The sequence below is a fragment of the Prinia subflava genome, chromosome 5, assembly GCF_021018805.1.
Source record: "Prinia subflava isolate CZ2003 ecotype Zambia chromosome 5, Cam_Psub_1.2, whole genome shotgun sequence".
NCBI classification, from domain to species: Eukaryota; Metazoa; Chordata; class Aves; order Passeriformes; family Cisticolidae; genus Prinia; species Prinia subflava.
In genome coordinates this window covers 32,463,948-32,485,099 of record NC_086251.1, presented here as the reverse complement: position 1 = coordinate 32,485,099, position 21,152 = coordinate 32,463,948, and the positions used below count along the sequence as shown (strand labels likewise).

The 21,152-nt window shown below is 42.9% G+C and overlaps 1 protein-coding gene across 1 annotated transcript; it reads left to right on the top strand.

The window, feature by feature from the left end:
- Positions 1 to 987: 987 nt before the first annotated feature.
- Positions 988 to 11,372, top strand: GREM1 (gremlin 1, DAN family BMP antagonist). Its single transcript, XM_063398810.1, has 2 exons — positions 988 to 1,449; positions 7,911 to 11,372. The coding sequence occupies exon 2, from the start codon at positions 7,912 to 7,914 to the stop codon at positions 8,464 to 8,466; it is 555 nt and encodes a 184-aa protein (XP_063254880.1). The 5' UTR covers positions 988 to 1,449; position 7,911; the 3' UTR covers positions 8,467 to 11,372.
- The last annotated feature ends 9,780 nt before the right edge of the window (positions 11,373 to 21,152 follow it).

Genomic DNA, 21,152 nt, shown 5'->3' with positions numbered 1-21,152 from the left:
TGGCAGCGCTTTCCTCAGCTTCGCTCTCTGCTGCGCGGTGCCCGCAGGTGGCAGCGGCAGCTGCGAACGCCTCCGATTAATTAGCGAGCCCCAAGGTCAGCCCGTGGTTCAGAGGCTGCTCCTGCCCGTTCCGACTGTGGGCAGCCCCGCAAGAGACCAGCGCCGGCCCCGGAGCGCTTGGAGGACGGGGCGGCAGCCAGCGCAGGCTCCTCTGCGGAGCTGTGGGCTCTCCGCGCCCTCCAGGGCTCTGCCCTCCATGCCCCCAGCCCGACGCTGCCCGCAGGTTCGGGGTGCGCCTTCGGGCAGCTGCAGCGCAGAGAGATGTTCCCTGCTACCGCTGGGACGGGCTGGGTCCGCCAGACGCTCAGCCCCCGCGGGTTTCTGCGACTTTGGAGCGACCCCTGGGACGCTGCGGGGCTGGCCCGGCGGCTCCTGCTCCGCGCCGCGCTGCCCCCGCCGCCCCACGACGGCCGAGCGGCCGCGCCGGCTCCGCGCTCAGCCTCGGCGGGACTGCCGGGCTCCTGCGCCGTCTCTGCCCCTCGCGGGAGGCCTGAGGAGCCCCCGAGAGACAGTGACGGGACGCCCGAGGTGTCTCGCCTTTGCGGGCCAAAGAAAAAGACAACCCCCAACCCCCAAACTCTCAGTGATACAGAGCCATGAGCGCGGGGCTGCGGATCGGGAGCCACGGTTTAACACCCTCTGCACACAGACATTACCACAGAGTGGGGTTTTCATTTGTTTGCTGATTGGTGTGGTGTGTATTTGGGTTTTTTGTTTGTTTGTTTGTTTCCAAAGCTGCGAAATTCCCGGCATAGTGCAGAACCTCAGAAAGCGAATCTGTAAGAGGCAGCGCCGCAAAGGTGGCCGCCTCCCTCTCCCCTCCCGCCCAGGCCGGCCGGCCAGGGGCTCCCCGCAGCGGGCCCGCTCCCCGGCCGCCTCACGGGCACGGCAGCGCCCAGCGTGCGCGGAAGGGCGGCGGAGGCGGTGGGAGGCGGGTAGGATTTAATTCTTCTTAACTGTCATACTTTAATGGGGATGGAAAATGTGAATTTTCTGTGCATTCCAGGAACAATTCCTTAGGGTGGTGACCTTTAGCACCGATTCTCTGAAGACAGGAAAGTAGTCGAGTGTTTTATCTGGATGACTGAAAGCTTTCCCTGGTGGAAGTTTATGGAAGTGTTAAAAGGGGCGGATAACACGGGCTTTGGAGGCGCTTGTCCAATGATCTGGAGGGGCTTGGAGAGCAGCTCTCAGCTGGCAGACATTTAAATGGGAGACAGCGCGGCGCTGCTGCAATTTGTAGGCAGGATCCGACACTCTCTCTCTATGGACTCCCGGGTAGCTTCGGGCTCCCGCTCCACCGAGTGACCCAGCGGGCAGAGCCCCGCAGAGCCCCAGGCCACGCCGAGGAGCCGCCGGCACGGAGCCGAGCCCGCCGAGGAGCCGCAGGTGAGCCGGGCTGAGCCGGGACGCGCCGCGCTGCGCGCACCTACAGCGGGGCGCAAGGGGCTCCGGCGGCTGCCGAGCTCGCCCAGTCTCTGTGGGAGGCAAAGCTTTAGGCTCTCTATCCTACCTTCAGAGAGGGGCAAGGGAAGGAGCCGTTCACCGGTGTCTAGCAAAACTCCAAGGCGGCTCGGTTTTGCAGAGCGTGACGCCCGTCGCTCCCGTCTGCGGGAGTGAGGCGCCGCCGCAGTGTCGGGAATTAGGGCGCCGTTACATCTCTTTCCCCTCACAACCACGGGCACTGCAAAACCCCGTTAGCTCTGCCTCTCATCTCCGCCTACAGCATCACTCCCGACAAATTGGATTCGGCGCCCACCCGAGACACGGAAAAATCCCGGCCCGGCCTCTGCACGGAGCGGGGCGGGGGCAGATCCCCAGGTGCCAGCCCCATCCTATCTCGTCCCGTCCCGCCGAGCTGCCCTCTATGAGGCCGCTCGGCCCCCGGCTCTGTCCCGGCCCGCCTTTGCAAGCCTCTGCTCCCGGGAGGAGCGTGCTCCCGGTACCTCGGGAGCTCCGGGGCGGGGTGCGTGCCGCCCGGCAGGCTCGGTGTGTGCAGCGGGCTCGGGTGCGGAGGCCCCGCACCGGCAGCGCGCCCGTGGGCAGCCTGGCGCGTCCCTCACCGAGCAGCCTCGGGCGGGACCGGAGCGGGCGGGACGCGGCTCCACCGCTGCGCTCGGCCACCTCCGCCGTCTCTCCGCCGTCTCTCCGCCCAGCGCTCCCACCTGACTCGGAGCCCCGCGGGTTTTGTCGAGCCGACGGCTCCGTGCGTCCGTGGGCCAGCGCTGCCCTTAGCCGGCTGCCAGTCCCTCGGCCCGGCCGCGGGGATCTCCCCGCAGCGCGGACGGGCCGCGCTCCTCCCGGCCCGGGGCCAGCGGCGCAGCTTGGGCAGGGCTTTCCTTCCCGGAGGACGCCAGCTTGCTTGCCCCGTCCGTTTCAATGCGACCCTCCGGGCCTTGGCAGTCCCTTCAGCGCGCTCGTCCTCCGGCGGGTTAGCCTAGACGGCGGCCGTGCCCCGTGGGGAGAGCCGCTCGGTGTCGCCAGGCGCCGCCAGGAGCGTCCACACCCCGAGGAGCCGTGCCGAGTGGCTCCGGGCCGTGCCAAGCCAAACCGAGCCTGCGGTCCCTGTGGCCGCCGGCGATCCCCGCGGCGCAGCCCGGCTGCGCTCAGCGATAAGCCCGGCTTGGGGCGGCGGGGCGCTCCTGCCCGGCCGCCGTGCGGGGGTGCGCGGCCCCCGGCCCGCCGTGCTGAGCCGCAGCGGCCCTCCCCGGGCATCGGCTGCGGCCTCGCTCCTGGTGTCCCACTCGTGGCTCCTCTCGGCCAAAGAATGGCAAGCGAGACCCGCTGGGGAAACCTCCTTCTCCTTAGGTGGAGCCTCTGAGGCACCAGCGCGGGTTTGGCTCTCCCTGCTGCTGACAGGACGCCGGGTTTACTCAGCGTTTTGTGAGCGGCGACTTTTGGGTGCAGTGCCAATGGTACCCCCGAACCTCAGCTGCCTCTGAGCCCAGCCCGGCGCCTCGTGAGCTGCAGAAGCGCTTTGCTCCTGCCCCGCTCCTCTCTGAGCCCAGCAAGCCCGGGAATAACCAGCCAGCGTGCGCGGGGCTGAGTGGAAGTGATAAAAGGCACGGATGACCGTAGCTCTCTGCTCTTCTTTAGCATTTAGTGCCAAGCTGTGCTAAAGCATTTATTTTTCTCTCGGCAATGCTACCCAGAAGTGCGTGGCTTCTGCTGAAGACTCCTCAGCACGCACGGCAGTGCAGAGAGAGGAGCAAGGCTATTCCGGTTGTTGTAGGGTTCCATGAGGAAATGCGTCTGGAAGGAGTTTGGCCCTAGGAAGCGGGGAGCTGTCAGGCGAGGCAAACTCGGGTTTGGTACCAGCCATGCCCACCATGATGTTCAGCTGCCCTGGGGTCCCATAGGATGTCCTGCAGAAAAATAGTTTCTTAAACGGGGAATTCCCAAGGTTTCAAGGGTTGGTTTGTTTGTTTGTTTTAAATTTGCTGCCTACACCCCTTATGTGTCTCAAAACCCCCTATGTCTATGACTCTCAAGAAGAAATTTTCTGAAATGTAAATGTATCCAAATTCTATGAATCACAGATGTTAGTTTTCTGTCTTGATTTTTTTTTTTTTTAAATACAGTTCTCTGGGAACTGCCATTACCATGCTTTTCAAAAAATATTTAAAAACACAGATCTATGAACTATGAAAACATTACATAAGAGTGTTTCTGTAATTCAGATGTAATATGTGAGGCATAAAATTATTCTGATCCTTTGGGACATAAACCACTTCTATTTTCGAAGTCGTCAAAGGGATTGTGTTTTGTGTCTTTCTTGGGCTTGTATTTGAAGTCCACCAAAAAATTGGGTTTGGGTTTTTTTTAGTTCTACATCAGATTATTTTTCATGTTTTCTGTGAAGCACAGGAGTCCATGGCTCATCATAATATTTTCTTAGTAAAAGGGGTTTACAGATGAACTTACAGGCCTGTTAAGATCTGTGACAACTTTGCTGTATATTTCAACCAGGTTTCCATCCAGATCTTTTAAACAAGCTGTGTTGTGCTAAAAATGTCAGTAGCAACTTTCTGACTCTGCCTATGAACTCACAGGGAAATTCTGTCTATAAACTGACATGTGGAGATCCTTAATTCATAGCAGAAAATGTATTAATGAGAAAAATTACAGCTTAATTATATGAAATAGTAAACCTGAAAGCATTGACATTTCTCTCTCAATAGTTGCTAGTATTAATCCACACATTTATTAATCTGTTTTAGATGATAAGATCTCAGGCTCTAGATAAACCACATATGAAGTGATATGAATGTTAGGGCCCAATTCTGCTCCTGTTTGAAGTCAGCAATAAAACTTCTTTTGGCTTTGGGACTAAGAGCTTACAGATGATGAAACGTGGAACTCAGAGTAAAACATGGAAAGAATAGAGTTTCGGAGTATTGTGTTACTTTTAAAAAATAAATATTAATTCTATCATATCTCTCTGGATCTGAATGAAATGAGGGAATTTATCATTTTGGTTATGGTTATCTGTTTGTTCAAAGGATTCTCAAATGAATTCTCAAAAGGATTTCTAGTAACAGCCAGTTAGTATCAAGTAAAGAAAATTTTGCAGAAACGTGGAATTTAAGCTTTTACAGCCTGATTCTCACAGCTGCAGAGCTATTACTTCTACAGAATTATGACTGTAAGAGGAGAAAAAGCATTTACTTCAGGAGAGATTTCTCTCCAGTAAAACTTTGGATATGGTAACATTGATCTTTGTTACTGCTACTATCCTCTTCTGTGTTCCACTTTCTTCAGTAATAAAACAACCTGTTAAGGAAACATTCACAACTAACCCATATTCCTAATGTAAGCAAAGGTGTAATCTTCTCTCATAAGCAAAAGCATTGATTGTCCTGGGACCAGAGGTGCTGCAGGGTGCCCATACTGTATTTTGGCTGCTTTCCTTCATGAGGGATATCACCTAATTTTCCTTTGTATTTTACAGTTTAAAAATTAAAATCTTAATTTTAAACTAAAATTTTAATCAGTTATTAAAAAAAGATCCCGCCTAGCTGCCATGGGGATCTTTCAGTTCACATACCCCTTCTGTATTTAACCTGTATTTATCCCTAAATTACTGAATTACTTTTAGATTTGTGTTTTGGGAGTGACCATAACAAATGTTTCTGCTGAGTGGCCAATTTTCATTTGAGTTACAATTTCTTTTATGAGCATGTAATGCAGCTGCACCTTTAGGGCTGGAAACCAACCCAGTGAAAAATTACCTTCCTCCCAGTTTGGGATTACATTGAAACACATGCTTGCATTTCCTTAGGGATAAGCATATGCTTAATAAAGTTGCGCGAATCTGGGATGTAGACCTTACATACTACTATGAAATTTTCCCCAAATTCCCATCCCAGAGTACACCCTATTTTCATAGGACTAGACCTTGCTGTGTCACTGCACATCTATGGGGGAAAAAAAAAAAAAAAGAAAACAATGTGGAGGTAATCAGTTTTAAAAATAAAAGTAGCCCAGGAATGTTGCTGGAACCTCATCCAAGTTGTGGAACACTAAATAAAATAAACACCTGAAGTTTTCTGGCACTGCTTACAACCTAGCAATTTATTTTCAACTTCATGCAATCACTTTTTTTTTTTAAGACTCTGGCACCATGTTGAGTAAATAAAGTGCATATTAAAATACTGGTGACTAGACAGTCGCCAGAGAAATAAGAAGAGTTCTGGAAGAAATCATTCTGATGTCTTGAGGGAATAACCAATAGTTAATCATTCTTTGAAAACTTATTTTTAAGACAAAATTGAAATGAAACGTGTAAATAATATTGAGGTTGTAATAGAGGTGAGGAAAAACAGCAAGTGTGAAGTCCAGGCTGACATTTGGAATTATACTGCATTATTCCTTAATTGGAATTTCCAACTTATTTTTGTCTGTGTCAAAGCCTTGAGATTATTAAAATTGGGTGTTCCATACCATATTTCATTTAGATACTAACAGCAGCCCTTCCAAATTGTCTGTTGGAGTCAGCAATTGTGTCATTCTTACACCCGTTCCTCAAGGCATGAAGCTTCTGCCAAACACAGGACACGGTGGTACACAGGTTACTGAAATGAATGCATACATCTATGATATATCAGGAACTCTAGGTGCTCTAACAGTCTGCAGACAAACACTAAAAATATTAGATCCACAAGCAACTCCTTGAATGTAATAGGACCTCCATGACACTTTTTTACTTCAGGAATTCCTCTCCCAATCCAGTTGATGGGAAAGGCTGTTTGAACAGCATAACATTTATTTCCTCCATGTGACTGGAAAGACCTAATAACTGAGAAATTAGCAGTTATCTTTTACAGCAAATAGCACTTACCCTGAGCTCTGCTGAGTCTCTAGGTGGCCCTCACAGCATTGGCATTTGGCTGCTTTCCTGCCTAGCTGTGTGGTCTGAGGCAGAGCGGATGAAGCCGTCCAGGACGGTGCCCATGGTTTCACATGTTTCTGGGGTAGTAACACAAGCAGGACTCTTCAATTCAAACACTGTTTTTTTTCCATACTGATAAAGCAAGTCAAATAAGGGATACAACTGCAGCACTCCAACCAGATAGAAAATAATTACTTCCTCAGCATTTTTTGTTCAGAGTCCTTTTCCTTTTTAGTGCCTGTGCCTCTTCACAGTGTTAGTGTTTTACCATGTTTTTTTGCAATTAGTTGCTCATTTCTGGTGCCTGCTTCCATGCTTCCATGGGGAGGGTCCCTCAGAGTCTTATTCCCTCATCTGTCTGTCTTGCTACCACATAGCTCCTTTCAGAAAAAGGAAAGAGACCATGGTACTTCTGGAAGGGGGAAGTGTGAGGCTCATGAGTTTCTTCCATGCTGGTTGGTGTTTTAAGCTGACTGAACAGCCTTAAGAATTCAGAGATTTGGGAAGCAGCAGAACTGGTGGAATAAGGGGGGAAACAAAAGGCAATAATTAGGTTTGGAGCAGCCATACAGTTTTCAAGGACCTGATCATCTCAACTGCACCTCCTGAAGTAGTCTTTTTTGTGTGCACAAACTCTATGATATTTAATATCATTTAGAAAATTCTGTCCTGCGACAACATCATCCTGTGTAAAATGAATAATATTTAGGGATCCGAAAAATTCTTAGCACTGTGATTGCATCTGTATTTCTTCTACCAAGGATTCATAGTAACGTGCGAGAAGGTGTAGTTTGAAATGTTCTCTTTTAACCTGTACCTAAATATTCTTTCATGTTGGTTGCCTGACTTGTTGCACATCCCTCAGCTTAAGCATCATTACACTCAGATACATTGGACTTTAGAGGTGCAGTGTGACAGAGGTTGGGAAGCTGTAAAACAGGCTACAGCTGTACAGAGTGTATACATTATATACTGGATGTGCATTATACAAGGAGCTGTATAAAGTTTCTTTGATTAAACAACAGAAATCTAGACTAATCTGCTGAGACAAAGACTTTAGCCGTCTGGTATTGTAGATAGTTGTGTCATGTAAATGAATTGTTGTGGAATGTAAAATTTGTTCTTCCACTGGTGTAAGTCAGGAGCAATCTTCCTGCGTGTCAGTGGGCTGTAAGAAGGGAAAGAGAACCAGGAGAAATGCACATGGAGAAAAGAGTTGAAAAACGATGGAAGACACACAAACAAAATTCTGTTTGGGCTTACTTTCAATGACTCTATTTGAAAGCTTTTATCACTTGGTAATTTGGAAACAGCTTTCCAGCTGGTACAGGCTTGAATGTTGATTTTTAATAAGTGTGCACATGTTTCTTTTATGGAACTGAAAATTACTGCATACCTGGCTCCTGTTGATATCTGAAGTCCTCAACTGTGCTTTATTTCCTCAACTTCCTTCATACAGGATGGTCCGCACACTGTGTGCCGTCGGTGCCTTGCTTCTTCTGATGGGATTTCTGCTACCAGCAGCCGAAGGAAGAAAGAGGAATCGTGGATCTCAAGGTGCTATCCCTCCTCCTGTCAAGGATCAGCCCAACGATTCAGAGCAAATGCAGACGCAGCAGCAGTCAGGCTCCAGGCATCGAGAGCGAGGGAAGGGCACCTCGATGCCTGCTGAAGAGGTGCTGGAGTCCAGCCAGGAGGCGTTGCACATCACCGAGCGCAAGTACCTAAAGCGGGATTGGTGTAAAACCCAACCCCTCAAACAAACTATCCACGAAGAAGGCTGCAACAGTCGCACCATCATCAACAGGTTCTGCTACGGCCAGTGCAATTCCTTCTATATCCCCAGGCATGTCCGTAAAGAAGAAGGCTCCTTCCAGTCTTGTTCCTTCTGCAAGCCCAAGAAATTCACCACCATGACTGTTACACTCAATTGCCCCGAGCTTCAGCCCCCAAGGAAGAAGAAAAGGATCACCCGAGTTAAGGAGTGCCGGTGTATATCGATTGACTTGGACTAAACTGAGAAAAAGTAGCAATTGCACTCTTGACTGTACGCAATCACTGCCAGGGTGAGAGTGAGTGGCATGAACTGGCCTACCTTCAAGGCTGGGCAAAACCGAAAGGGACCTAGTGAATGACCTAAACAAGCAAAACCCCCCAAAGAAAGAAAAAACTAATGTAAGGAAAGGGCATGCATGTCTCTGTGTGTGTGTGTAAGGGAGAAAATGGATATGGGTGAGCAAATGCATGAATGTTCACCACAGAAACAAACAAAAAAAAGGAGCAGGGGTATGCGACATTAAAAAACCCTTAATTACCCATAGTCATGAACTAGGTTTCCTAATTCATATGTATATTCACATTTTTGCCGCTTGCTGGGAAAGTGGAGCTGTGGCTTTTGCGAATGTTCACCTTGTGCTATTTGCTTTTACTGTATTATGTGAAACATCAAAGTGAGAGGACAATATATTTCAAAGCATGAATCTATTCTTTTATAAGAAATAGATGAAGAGCAATTTAAAGTGTAGCACAGCCGTCACTGAAAATAGAAGCTGTGTTGGGAGTCTGTAACACACTTCTCCAAAAAAGTAGCTGTAATCCAAAAGCCATGTCTGGAGAGCAATGGGGGGATGTGGGAGTGCTGAAAAGTCAATATAGGTGGATTGGAAACAGATCTACAGCAACTTAGAAAGCAAAAGGTCAAAGCAAGTAGACAGGGAGAGTACAAAAGGGAGTAGAAAAAGGAAAGATACATAAATAGGAAAACACGGAGGAAGAGATACTGTCTTCTGTTTACGTTTTGCTTTAATTTATATACCTAGTCATATATTACATAAATTAAAAAGAAACTATATACAAGGCTATAAATATACTTCTGAATTCTGATGGCTCTCTAAACCAAAAACGCACTCTTATGCCACTAGATCCATTTGACGTCTTTTATTTCTGATATCAGTTATTCTTCATATCTACATGTATATGTATATGCAGTATCTTTTAGGCAGTGGTATCTATACATACATGCAATGAGGGTGCCTACTTCATTGTGTGTATCCAAACTCCTCTTTTTCACACACATACATAACCACAGCACAAAAATCTTGCTAACCAAGATCAAGTACAGAATGGCAGTAATTTAGTACATAAAGAGCAGAGCAAAAATTAAAACAAGCATCATGTGACTGCAAATGCAATAACCACACAAGAGACAAAAGACACGACATTCATGACTAGTAAACATTGCATTGTTATTGTTATTTTAGCTTTGCCACAGGCATGCAGTTTGTTGAAACAGAGATGCAGAACTTTGCCAGCAATGATCCTCTTTTTATATCTTTTACCACAGACTTGCATTTAAACTGGATTTGGAGTAAGTAAAGAGAATTTCCTGAAAACTTAGGACTGACTGCCCCTCTCATTTGGGGGAAAAAAAGAAAAAGGGGACACTACTTCTAGCAGCTCGATGACTCTCACCTGTGAGGTTATCTTGTCTTTTCTTTCCTTCAGGCTTAGGAGTTTAAAATTGATCAGGGCTGTAAAGTTTGGCAAGAGCACAGAAGGTCCTACAAAAAAGTTAGTTTAATGAGGTGTGTCCTGGGGACTGGACCATAGAGGCAGCCCATCCATGCACGTTGCCCTTGCTATCCTGAGCACTTGATGATCCACACTTACTGTATGAGGAGTCTTTGAGACTGCAGGACTCAGTTTCCCCACTGAGCAATATTCTCTAGCATCCACTATCAGTACAACTGTTCTCTGTCACACCAGATGCCTCTCTCAGCCACAAGGTGATTATTTTGACATCATTTCTTGCCGTAGAATGTTAAGGAAGACAATTCTCTCCTTAGTAACATGCCCAAAGGGGAAGATATATGATGAGTGGCATGTCGCAGATGTGTCCTATGTGGCCTCATTTTATCAATTGTCTCACCTGTTATATGGTGCATCACACATTTATTGGTGATATCCTGCATCTCTACAACTCATCTATTTTTGCTCTAAAATCCACTGCTGTGAGGTTTGTGTTAGTAAACTTAAGTGATTACAACTCGATTAGTGGTATTAAAATGCATTTCATTTGGTGTGCTCTCACTCAGCAGTTTGACACGTCTTCATGGATTTTAAAATCCAGTTTTAAAATCTGGAATTATAGGAGGTAGGTTTCCACTGTGTGGAATGTGAATAGTTAAACAGAAAGATATTGATATTTAATGTTATTATTAATTCAAATTCTCTTTCACTGATAATAGGCAGGGAATGTTTTCCTTTAAATTACTTCTTTGGTTTGTTGCTTTTTTCCGGGGGAAAGGGCCAACCTCAGTCATTGCTGGAAATTTTGTACTAGCTTAAGTTTCTGTTCAAGAAATGGCAACACCTTACGATTTTTTTTTCCATGTAAAGTTGACAGTAAAATTCACATTTTCTTTGACAGAGACTGCTATGTCCCTAACCCCTTAGCTGTTTAGCAAAGCTTCAAACCTTAGTGACTCCTTTAAGTTTCGTCCAGAATTCTCAAGGCAAATTGCCAGAAGTATTCCGAATCTTTATGTTCTAGAACTGCCTGTGCATAGATCATGATGTAACTCCCCCTGAGGCAGATTCCCCTCACCCATGTAAATTTTATACAAAGAACTTCTATGAATTCCTAGTTATTGCCCGAGAGTAAGAAAGTTCTGCTTACTTACAATTATATGAGATATTTAATATCAACCAGAATATGTATTTAAATGTTTGCTTTATTCTAAAAACAATGGACTATATAACCCAAGGCTGCAGTATTTTCATGCTCGGTCTCACAAAGCAAAACTTGGTTTAAAATGAAGTTTTAATTATTTTGTAACTGAATAGAATTGGAGTTTTTTCTTCCCAGCGTTTTGTACATCATTTTAACTACTAGTAACAAATAAATAAAATATCTTCTCCAGCCTGTGTCTATTGTTGTTTGTTTTCTGGTTTTTTTGTGGGTTTTTGGTTTGTCTTTTTTTTTCCCACTTCCTTAAGTTTCCAGCTCTTTCTGAATCTGTTGTACTTTATCCTGACTTCTGTGGTTCTTCTAATTATAAAAGGCTTTACATTATGGCAATAAGACATAGAGACAAGCAATGGCACCATCATTCAACACGGCTACTTCAATAAGGTTTTTAAATGATATCTGTCACTTCCCCCACACCCTCCCACAATTTATAGAAGGAGAATATCAATCTTTACTCACACTTTTCTCCTTGTAAACCATACAGTGGCAGTTCAAAATATAAATCAGCCTTGAATTGTTGTAGAGTTAAAGCTAGAGTTAGCCTGCCTGCCTTACGTCTTATCTCAGTTTCATGTCTAGCTAGCAGTTTAGTCCCACTTCTCGAAAAAAAAAATAAGGAACACCTTTACAATACAGCATTTTACAAGCAAATAGGGACAGAGGAGATGAAAATCAATTATAAAAAAAGAACAGGAAGATTTGTCACTGCTGGCAGCACACGTTCAAGGCCGGGTTAAGGACGGACTGCAATCAGAGAGAACAGATTTCTTCAAACTTTCCACCCCTTTTGATTTAGTCTTCCTTCACATCTAGCTTTGCCATGCTTCTAAAACTTACTGAAAAGATAATAAAATTAGCTAAGAATCATTATTTTTGGAAGGTAATTCACTTTTTGGGCACAGTTGAGCAGAATAAGTTTCCTTGAGAATTTGTGCATATGTATCTTTATTTGAATAACTAAACCAGAGAAAAAGCTCCTGGGCTTAGCTTTCTAGTGCTCCACAGTACCATGTCTCACTATTTATATAGTAACATATAATTTCATTATAATTTATATTTGTCCTACATAGCAGCTTTGAATTGCAGACACCTGCCTTGTGCTTTATAGTTAGTCACACTGATCCAAAGAAGGTAAGAGAGAGAGAATTCGCACACCCTAACCTGCTGCCAGAGATGCAGATGGAAACAAGGCCACCCTTCTCCCTGTCCCCAGCGAGGCAGGCTGGTCTCCGTGGGGGTTCCTGTGTGCTCCATGTGCCGCGCCGCTGATTCGCGCCGTGCGGCTGGGGCACCGCAACAGCACTGGCCTGCGAGCGCGTGCTCCCATCTGAGCAGCACATGTGCACAGCAGGTACAGCTGGGACAGCTGGACACACAGCACCAGCTCTGCTCCAGCTCCTGCCACCAGCCGCGCCTGCCCGGGAACAGCCACCTTGCCTTTGCAAAAATGACCTGCTAGCTTCACCTTGTAATTTACCTTCTCCTGAGCGAAAAAAAACCAACCCAAACCGAACGAAAAAACCCCAGACCCCAACCAGACAAAAACCCCACCCCAAACAAAACAAACAAAAACAGAAAGGAGAATTAGAACCGCACACCTGAGGACTGATGTTCCTTTTCCACTGTAGATGTAAAGCTACAGGTTTTAGTTCCAATAGTTTTCCTGAAGGAGAACAACCAAGTGAAAAAGCTTAGATCTTATTCACTCCAAATAACTCAGACCTGCCTTACAAATCACTTCATTAGTTACTGAAATACAATAGTCAATTTTGGCAGAAGAACGTCTGCAATTTTTTCTGAGTTGTCCTGCTTACCTGGATGGTTGCAATGCACTAACCAAGGGGGAGAGCTGTATCATTTAAAGGTGTAAAAATTTAACGTGTATTTGTATTTAGCCAAAAACAATGGAGCTATCACTGGTTCATATTTTTAATAACCATCAGATTTATTCTTTTTTATCAGCTGAGACTGAAACCAGGAATTCCCAGCAATGCACAAGTATCACAAAGAATCCCAGTGCAGATTTTTGATGCTACCTTGTAATACATCTGCATAAATACATCTGAAGCCTATCTGCACTGCCTGCCTGAGAATGTAACTGATGACTTTAAGGTGCCCTTTCTCAATGTGTGGCTTCTGGCTGCCTGAATTCTTCTAGCTTTCACAGGTCTGAGTGGAGGAGTACAGAAATTTTAACTGTCACTTGCTCCCTTTCTTATTACTTTCTAAATTTTGAAAATAAAATTCAGAATCCACTCTTTTTTTGAATAATCAAGGAGCAAGATATGAGAAAGTCTGTATTATGTAAAAAAGATTATTTGCAATTGCATTAAAACCCCCAAACTTCTAGGCTGTGATAAGCAAGAACTCCTCCTTGCTGTGGTACAGATGTAGATCACATAGCTTGGGGATGGATCAAATGGGAAACCAACACTGACTCACAATAAAAGTTCTGCAAAGAAAATTTGAATTTGCTGCATTTGCATTTCTTTTCTAAAGAATGCTTGTGGAAAAAAGTAATATTACAGTTCATATTACAAGAGCAAAAAAGAACAAAGGTTAAAAAAAATCTCTCTCTCTCTCTCCAGAATATTTGAGAGCTGTGTCTTACCATTCTGTCTAGTCATATCAATAAGGTTTCTGGCAATAAAGCAATTGTAAAGAATTAGCGTGTAATTTACAGCTCATATGGGATAGAATACTCAAATTCGTTAAACATAATTTCACTGTATGGCATCACTATAGAGCACTGCTGAGATTTTTGATTTATGATAATGATGAATTTGCAGAAAATATTGTTTTTCTTTTAATTCAACTTTTGTAATTCAGTTTTTGAGGTGTAAGGACACATTGCATTCTGTATTTAAGAGAAGAGACACTCTCAGTCTTAACTTTGTATTAGTGCACTATTCTATACAGAGAATCAAAAAAGCCATGCTATACAGATGTAACATAATTGTATTTATCTCTCTAAACAAGGTGCAAAACCCAAGGTGTGCATTAGATATATTTAGAAGTCTGAAAAATGTCGATTGGATAAGATTATACATAAAACTATCAGCCACTGTGCCAAGCTTCTTAATAATACACTTTAGGAGTGCTTGGTATGGAATAAAGTCAGCAACGATACTAGTTACAGGAGCAGTCACCAAGAATTTGTTTTTAAGGATGGGGACAGGGTTTTGTGTATTCAGTTAAGTTTATTTCTAGACAATTACACTTAATGGATGAAGTCTTGCTGAACTTCTCTCTTTAGGATCTGAAGGACCTCGAATGCTCCTTCCAAAACAGATGTTCACGAGGAACATGATTCCATTTTTGTTGTTAATTTGTTTCAACTTCAAATGAATGAAGAGGCTAGAATTTGGGTGCTAAGTTAGATTTAGCAAATAAAAAGGAGAAAGAAAACTATATGTACAATGGAAATAACTTTTTGAATGGATCTAAATCCTATGGTAGGTAATTTGATCTAATTTTTGCAGAAAGGCAAATGCCAGATGTTTGCTCCACTTTGATCTTAATAACACTTTAGGCTGCAGACAATAAGATTGGTTTAAAATTTATTGTCTCTTTGATTTCTCCATTCTAATGCTTTTTAAATTCTTTACACAAGACAGATCTATATATAGGCAACTGGGGTGGCATCAGAAGCATTGTGTACTTAAGACATTCTTGAAAACCTCAGTATGGAAGAGTGTTTGCTTTTTTATGCATCAAAACAAAGCCAGATTTTATACAAGCAACATTCAATTTTCATTTTATTATAATGTCTCTTTTATTTTGCGTATGAAGTTCTGAATGTCGCATCTGTGGCACAGCTCCTTATATGCTTTTATCTTTCAATAACCTTATTAAAAGTCAAGACAATATATTAAATCAACATTAAACAGCAGGAGTTGAAAGTTAAGCTAATCCATTCCTTTGCATTGGGAGTGTAATCTATGCAGATCTCTAATTTCACCACTGAGTTGCTTTTTAGTGTTCTTTTTGTACAGAATATGCTTTCTGAAAGGAGAACTGCTGCTGAATGAACACCAGTGAAAGCTTCTGAGAAACCATAACATCCAAGAGGTATCCAACTTGCCTTTGGTCTGGATCTTCAAGTTCCAGGAGGACATTGCTCTGTGAATGTGAGTTGAACTCATCTTAGAGCTGCCTTTAATTGGTCTTAGGTTTCTCACAGGATATCTTGTATACACACTACTATTGAGAAATGGTGAAAAAACAGTAAGACTCAGAACATTCAGCAGAGCAAGAACAATGGTTAAAAGGAAATAGAAAAAAAAAGCAGGCTGAATGTCTTATCATGATCTCTGGCATAGTTTGTACCCATCTGTCCTTTAGATCTATGCATGATGTCTCAACAATTGGTTTCACTGTGCTCAGCTCAGTAGTCTGAAAGTTCAAAAAGTCGGTTTTTCTCTGAAAGAAATTCTGAACTTTGTCTGGTGATGAAAATGCCATTGCTCAGCTAACTGAGAGAACAGCTATCCTGGCAGGTTTTCTTAAGCTGTCAGCCTTGATGGACTATCAGAAGTCAGCAGGCCCCCTACTCCTGTACAAGTAAGTTTAGTTCTTGCAACAAACTCCTTTGTAAGCCAAAAGAAAAATTCCTTCCTTCTGAACCAAATATTTTAGTTCATTACCAGGGACAAAACATTATATACAGATGCACCAAAAAAGTTTGTGTCTTTCTATCACATAAGCATAAGTGAGAAGACTTGCAATTAACTCACCTCAAGAGAAGCTGGGTAAAACAAAAGTCTCTCCCAATTAAGAATCATTCAAATGCATCTTCACATCTTTTCTTCCTTACCATTGCTATAACTACAGAGGAAAAAAAATCTTTATTTATCACTTATTTTACTATTATTAATATGTTTGCATAATTCCAAGGCACATTTTGCCAGTCCTCTCCTTGACATGATATACAACCTGTGCCATATGAGAATGGGCCATTTGAAAAGACTGGACAAGTAAGTCAAAAACACAGGGAGGTTTTAATGGTATTTGATTTCAATGCAGAAGCACTTATTTCCTAGAAGGACACTGGTTTTCTATAAAGGCATGATGTTATGAGACCCTGAAAATCTTTTCCAACACTGGCCTTTGTGTGTCATAGCTGAAAAGTGTACAAATGCTACACAGTGAGATTTAATGGAAGACACACAAGGAAAGATTTTAGGCTCGACATTTATCTTTACCAACACATGGAACCACCTTGATCTGTTTTACTGTTGATGAAAAACGAAGGTAGTGTCTATTTCACAGGAGAGGATAGGAAGTAAGAGTCAGTGTGATGGATGGTGAAAAGAAACAGAGGGCAAGAGTGAAGAAATAGGAGCGTCAGGTACTGATCTCAAAGATGAGGTCTAGTCTGCTGTCAGAATGTGCCTAAATAGCTTATTAATAACAGGAGAGATGGACTGGCATTAGTGTGAAAGGAGGAGTGTTCTCAGTTTGTACTGTGTTGTCAGAAGTGAGCCGTCTGAATAGAGTACAGTTTACATTTGTTAGCTCTAAATAGACTACACAAGTACAAATCAACCACAGATCAATTCCTGTGAAAATATTCACTTACTTCAAGGTATTTATCCAGCAGATAACACAGCAACAATCTCTACCAGCTCTACCAAAACGGCCAAATTCACTCACAGAAGGCATAGCTGTACTTCAGTGTGGCATGAAAATCCCAGAGAAGTTTTAACCTCACAAACTTCTTACAAGTAATAATTTAATTGCAAAAGCCTGAAATTTATTTTTTTGATTAGTATTAGTCAATGGGTGAAACAAACCCCACTTTCTCCCACAAAGAAAAATGAAGGTTACCAGGGAAATCTTTTAATCTTCTGTAACAATTGTAAGTGCACCGATTTAGGATGATGTCATTTTGTCTCACCAGTTCTCTTCCCATTTAACCTGTCCCAACAGCAGCTTGATTTCCATCTGAGGTTGACATGCTGGAAAAAGGAAGACCAAAATCACTTGTTGAGGTAACACTGAAGAGTTTATGCTAAGGGGAACCCCTGGAAAGTGAGGTACTTACATCTTACTCTTGCTGGCAAGGGATTGAATTAAGGGAGGCCTGCAATACCAGAAATGACAAGTTCAACAGCTTGCTGCTGAAATCTCTCCCTATCAATGTCAGTACAACCAGCATCTCCTGGGAAGTGACCTGATTGATTATTACATGCCAGATATTTTAATGCCGTTTAGGGAATGCTTCATTCAATGTTGCAGGTCTTGCTTGATTTGGGCACCTATGTTTCATTTCCAGTAACTTGCAATAAATAAGTTTTTCTTTGGTTTATTATTTCTTCTCGAAACAAAACCAGTATTTGGCAATATTAATTAGTTTTGGTTCTGGAGTTTTCAGATTTGAGAGGCTCCAATAATTCAATTTGCAGATGAACAGCATACTGCCTGATAGCTGCGGAAATATGCTCTCCAATAACCTATAGACTGTGCCTCTAGGAATAATCTTATCATAGGGTCTATTCAAGTGAAATGCTACAAAGGAGCCACAGACTGTAACCTTCCCTCAGGGCTCACTGTTGGTGCAATGATGTGAAGTGTATACCTACAGTATTCATTCAGGTCAGAACAGCCTGGAAGTTGCAGCTTTACATTTTCCAGCTTCAGCCTTAGTCTGTCTTTGCATAAACCCAAACCTTACAGCACAATCTCAGCCAGGATGGGTTTCAGGCAGAGGACACAAGTGCCAAAGCCTGTATGTAGGGCTGTGTTTGACTTCCATAAGGCAAGGCCTGGAGTGCACATTACCCTCTGAGCTGAGATCGGATGTTGCACCCCGAGGCACAGGTCAGCATGTCCGTCATGCACAGACGAGATCGTCTGCACCTCTCGGCTGGAGAGGGATGTTATTTTCTTAAGGAGCAGGATGTTATTCCTAGAGGTCTGCCCCTTGGTAGGGTCAAGAGTAATATTTTATGGTTAATGTTTATGATTAATTTTGGCTGTGGCCTTTCCTTTCAGAATTCGTATGGTGTCAGTTCAAGCTGGTAAGGGGAAAGCTCGACAAGGTTAAGGCGTGAACTGTATACTCACTTTTCCTTCCAAAGTAAATACTACAACAACAATGCACATGGGAACCAAGCAGCACATTCCTAAATCAAACCAGAAGATTCATACAGGGAACTAAAACAGTAGGGTCCAAGAGAGTGGGTTTTGCCTTTTTGTTTTTTTAGTCCAAAGGATACATTTTCAGAAGGATGCCTTGGGAATTAGCTCAAAACAATCCCAGGAGCAAAATGGGCAGTTTAGCATCAGATTTCTTGTGCTCACATTACTTAAAAATTAATATTGTCTTCACTCCCATTCTCTCAAAAACACTGCTGAAGTAAGGTGACTGATTCTCAGCTGTTTAATGCTGCTTCAAGGAAAGAACACGCATCTTGATGTGATTCAAGTTTACAGGTTCTTGCTTTTGGAAAATAACCCAATCAACTTCCTGACTTTGAATAGGATCTTCAGATTCATACGCAACTTGTTCTCTTTTAAAGTATGTGAACTCAGAAACTGTTTTCCCTTCATGTTTTTATCAATGTTTCTCAACAGGCTTGTAAGTTGACTTTGCTTGATATTTTAGAAGACACTTAAGACCAGAAGAGATGGGAAACTTCTTTTAAAATCTCAAGGTGTTTTTGTTGGAGTGACATAGTGCATGGTCCCACAGCTTGCTTTCTGTGGCAGTGTCAGCAAACAGAGAGCAATGAGGAAAAGAAGCACTCTTGTGATTTTGTGAAAACCTCCAAAAAGATACCACTGCATGTAAGCAATAAAGACAACTTCAGAAGTGTGTGCATGAAGCAGGCTCAGAAACCCATCTTGGATCCGCATCACCATTTTGGAGTGTTGGAATGATACATGCCAACACTCCAAAATGGTGATGCAGATCCTCAGAAGAAGTGTGGTGGGGAAGATCATTATATGAGAATTTGTGATAATGACCTTAAATCTGGATGAGAGGACAAAATTCTGGCCTTGGTCTTGTCTCTTACTCATTCTTAGGAAATAATTTTTGTAATCAGAGAATACACCTCACATTGTTTTTTCCTTTAAAATTCTGAGCAATTTAAAAATCTTTCAAATCTTTAATATCACTGAACTTCAGACCCTAAGGGTAGCAATGTGATCTATAATTGAAACCCTATCATGAATGCATAGCCTTTTCAGAACATTTGCACTGCACCACTGCACTTCTCAAAGGCAGGATTGCTATGGCTGCTATGAGTCACTGTCAGCCTTCATATACACTTCAACAGAAATCAAAGATTCTCAAAGTAAAAACAAAGGGGCATAACACACTTGTCTGATTCACAGTCAGTCAACAGCCAAAAATAGTGCTAGAGATGCTGCAAGGGAGACTGGTAAAGAAAACTTTAAAACATCACGATATTTCCATTTTTGAGGTTAATAAGAGAAGCAAAAGATAAAAAATATTGACCTCAGAATTTAAAAACGTTTCCCTTCACTCACACCCAAGGTCCTTTGGAGCTCAATTCTGTATGGCCATTTGTGGGTTAAGCTTTTTGTAACAAGCTGATTTCAAGTTTTACTGCTCAGCTACTTTTATTTGTACAATTCTCAATGGTTGATTTACACTATCTGGATTAGTTATGAATCATACGGTGGAGTTTTGTGCCTGACTCTATGACTAATTGAATCTGAAATGAAAACTTGTAAGTACTAATATAAATACTTCGAGTATGACCAAAAATATGGCTGAGAAATTTAGAGACCAATTATTGGGACAATTTCAAATGGCTTAATCATTTCAGTCTTGGAATTTGCAGTTTGAATAAATCTTGTTATTAGTAATGAACAAATATTGGAGCTGGATAAATGCACACAAATGGTTTCTTAAACAGGGAGGAAGAAAGAGGAAGAAAAATTTACAAAGAGGAAACAATGCAAAAGGGAAAAAAAGAAAGAAGTCTTAGAAGTCTTATAACACACTGTGACTGAAAATATTATTCCTCACTCACCCCTCACATTCTTTTCAAGAAGCTGCAGAGGGTTTTCATGAAGGCCCAGCATGCCTAAACAAGTTTCACTCAGAAAGAATAAGTTGTAAAAGTTAAATCACCACCCATTTCTTTTGAGCCTGTCTTCAGCTGTGATCTGTGGAGCTTTAGTTTCTCTTTTCAAGGGCAGATAAAACAGTACTGTAAGAGCAAACTTGAAAATGGCTAACTTTTCCCAAGTGTCTGGGAATTGTTTATATAAGAACAACATTTCTTCAAGCACCAGTGTCTACAGTAAATGACCTGTATGCAACCCAGGAACTTCTGAAGCCCATACACCTGTTCATTCACAAGCTTACAGGAAAGATTTGGCACATTCATGAATGTGTCAAAGATTGTCTGCAAGAAGCAAAAAAGCCCTAGAGCAAATAGACACAATGAAATGTAACAATTACATAGAAAGCAAAACCAAGACTTGAAAACTGTTTTCAACACTTTTTTTGATCCTTACCAAAAACCTAGCATGCCTTTAAAGCCAGCTCTCCCATTTGGCTGGCTTTGAGGCTTGCACTTTTTTTGCACCTGGAATCCCTTGGTTTGTTGACTTACAGCAGTGGCACTCTCAAGAGCAAGGACTGCTTTGTTTGACCTACCGGATTCATCAATATTTGCATTGCTAATTTCATTATTTTGTAAAGGACCTTGGGATTAGTCTCGTGAAAGAGGTTATACATAGAAATCCCCAGTCTGCTTTGATTAAAGTTTCCTGATCAACACATCTCAAATGTTCATTTGCTTTTAAATTATTTCAATAACTACAGTTATCCAGCTTTTATGGTTGAATTTGCACTAGCTGTCCTTTCCTGAACAACGCATGTATGAAAATTTCATTATAGATTGCCGAAATAAAAATATTAGATCTACGACTGGATCAATTACTTTTGCCACATCAATAGCATGCTTC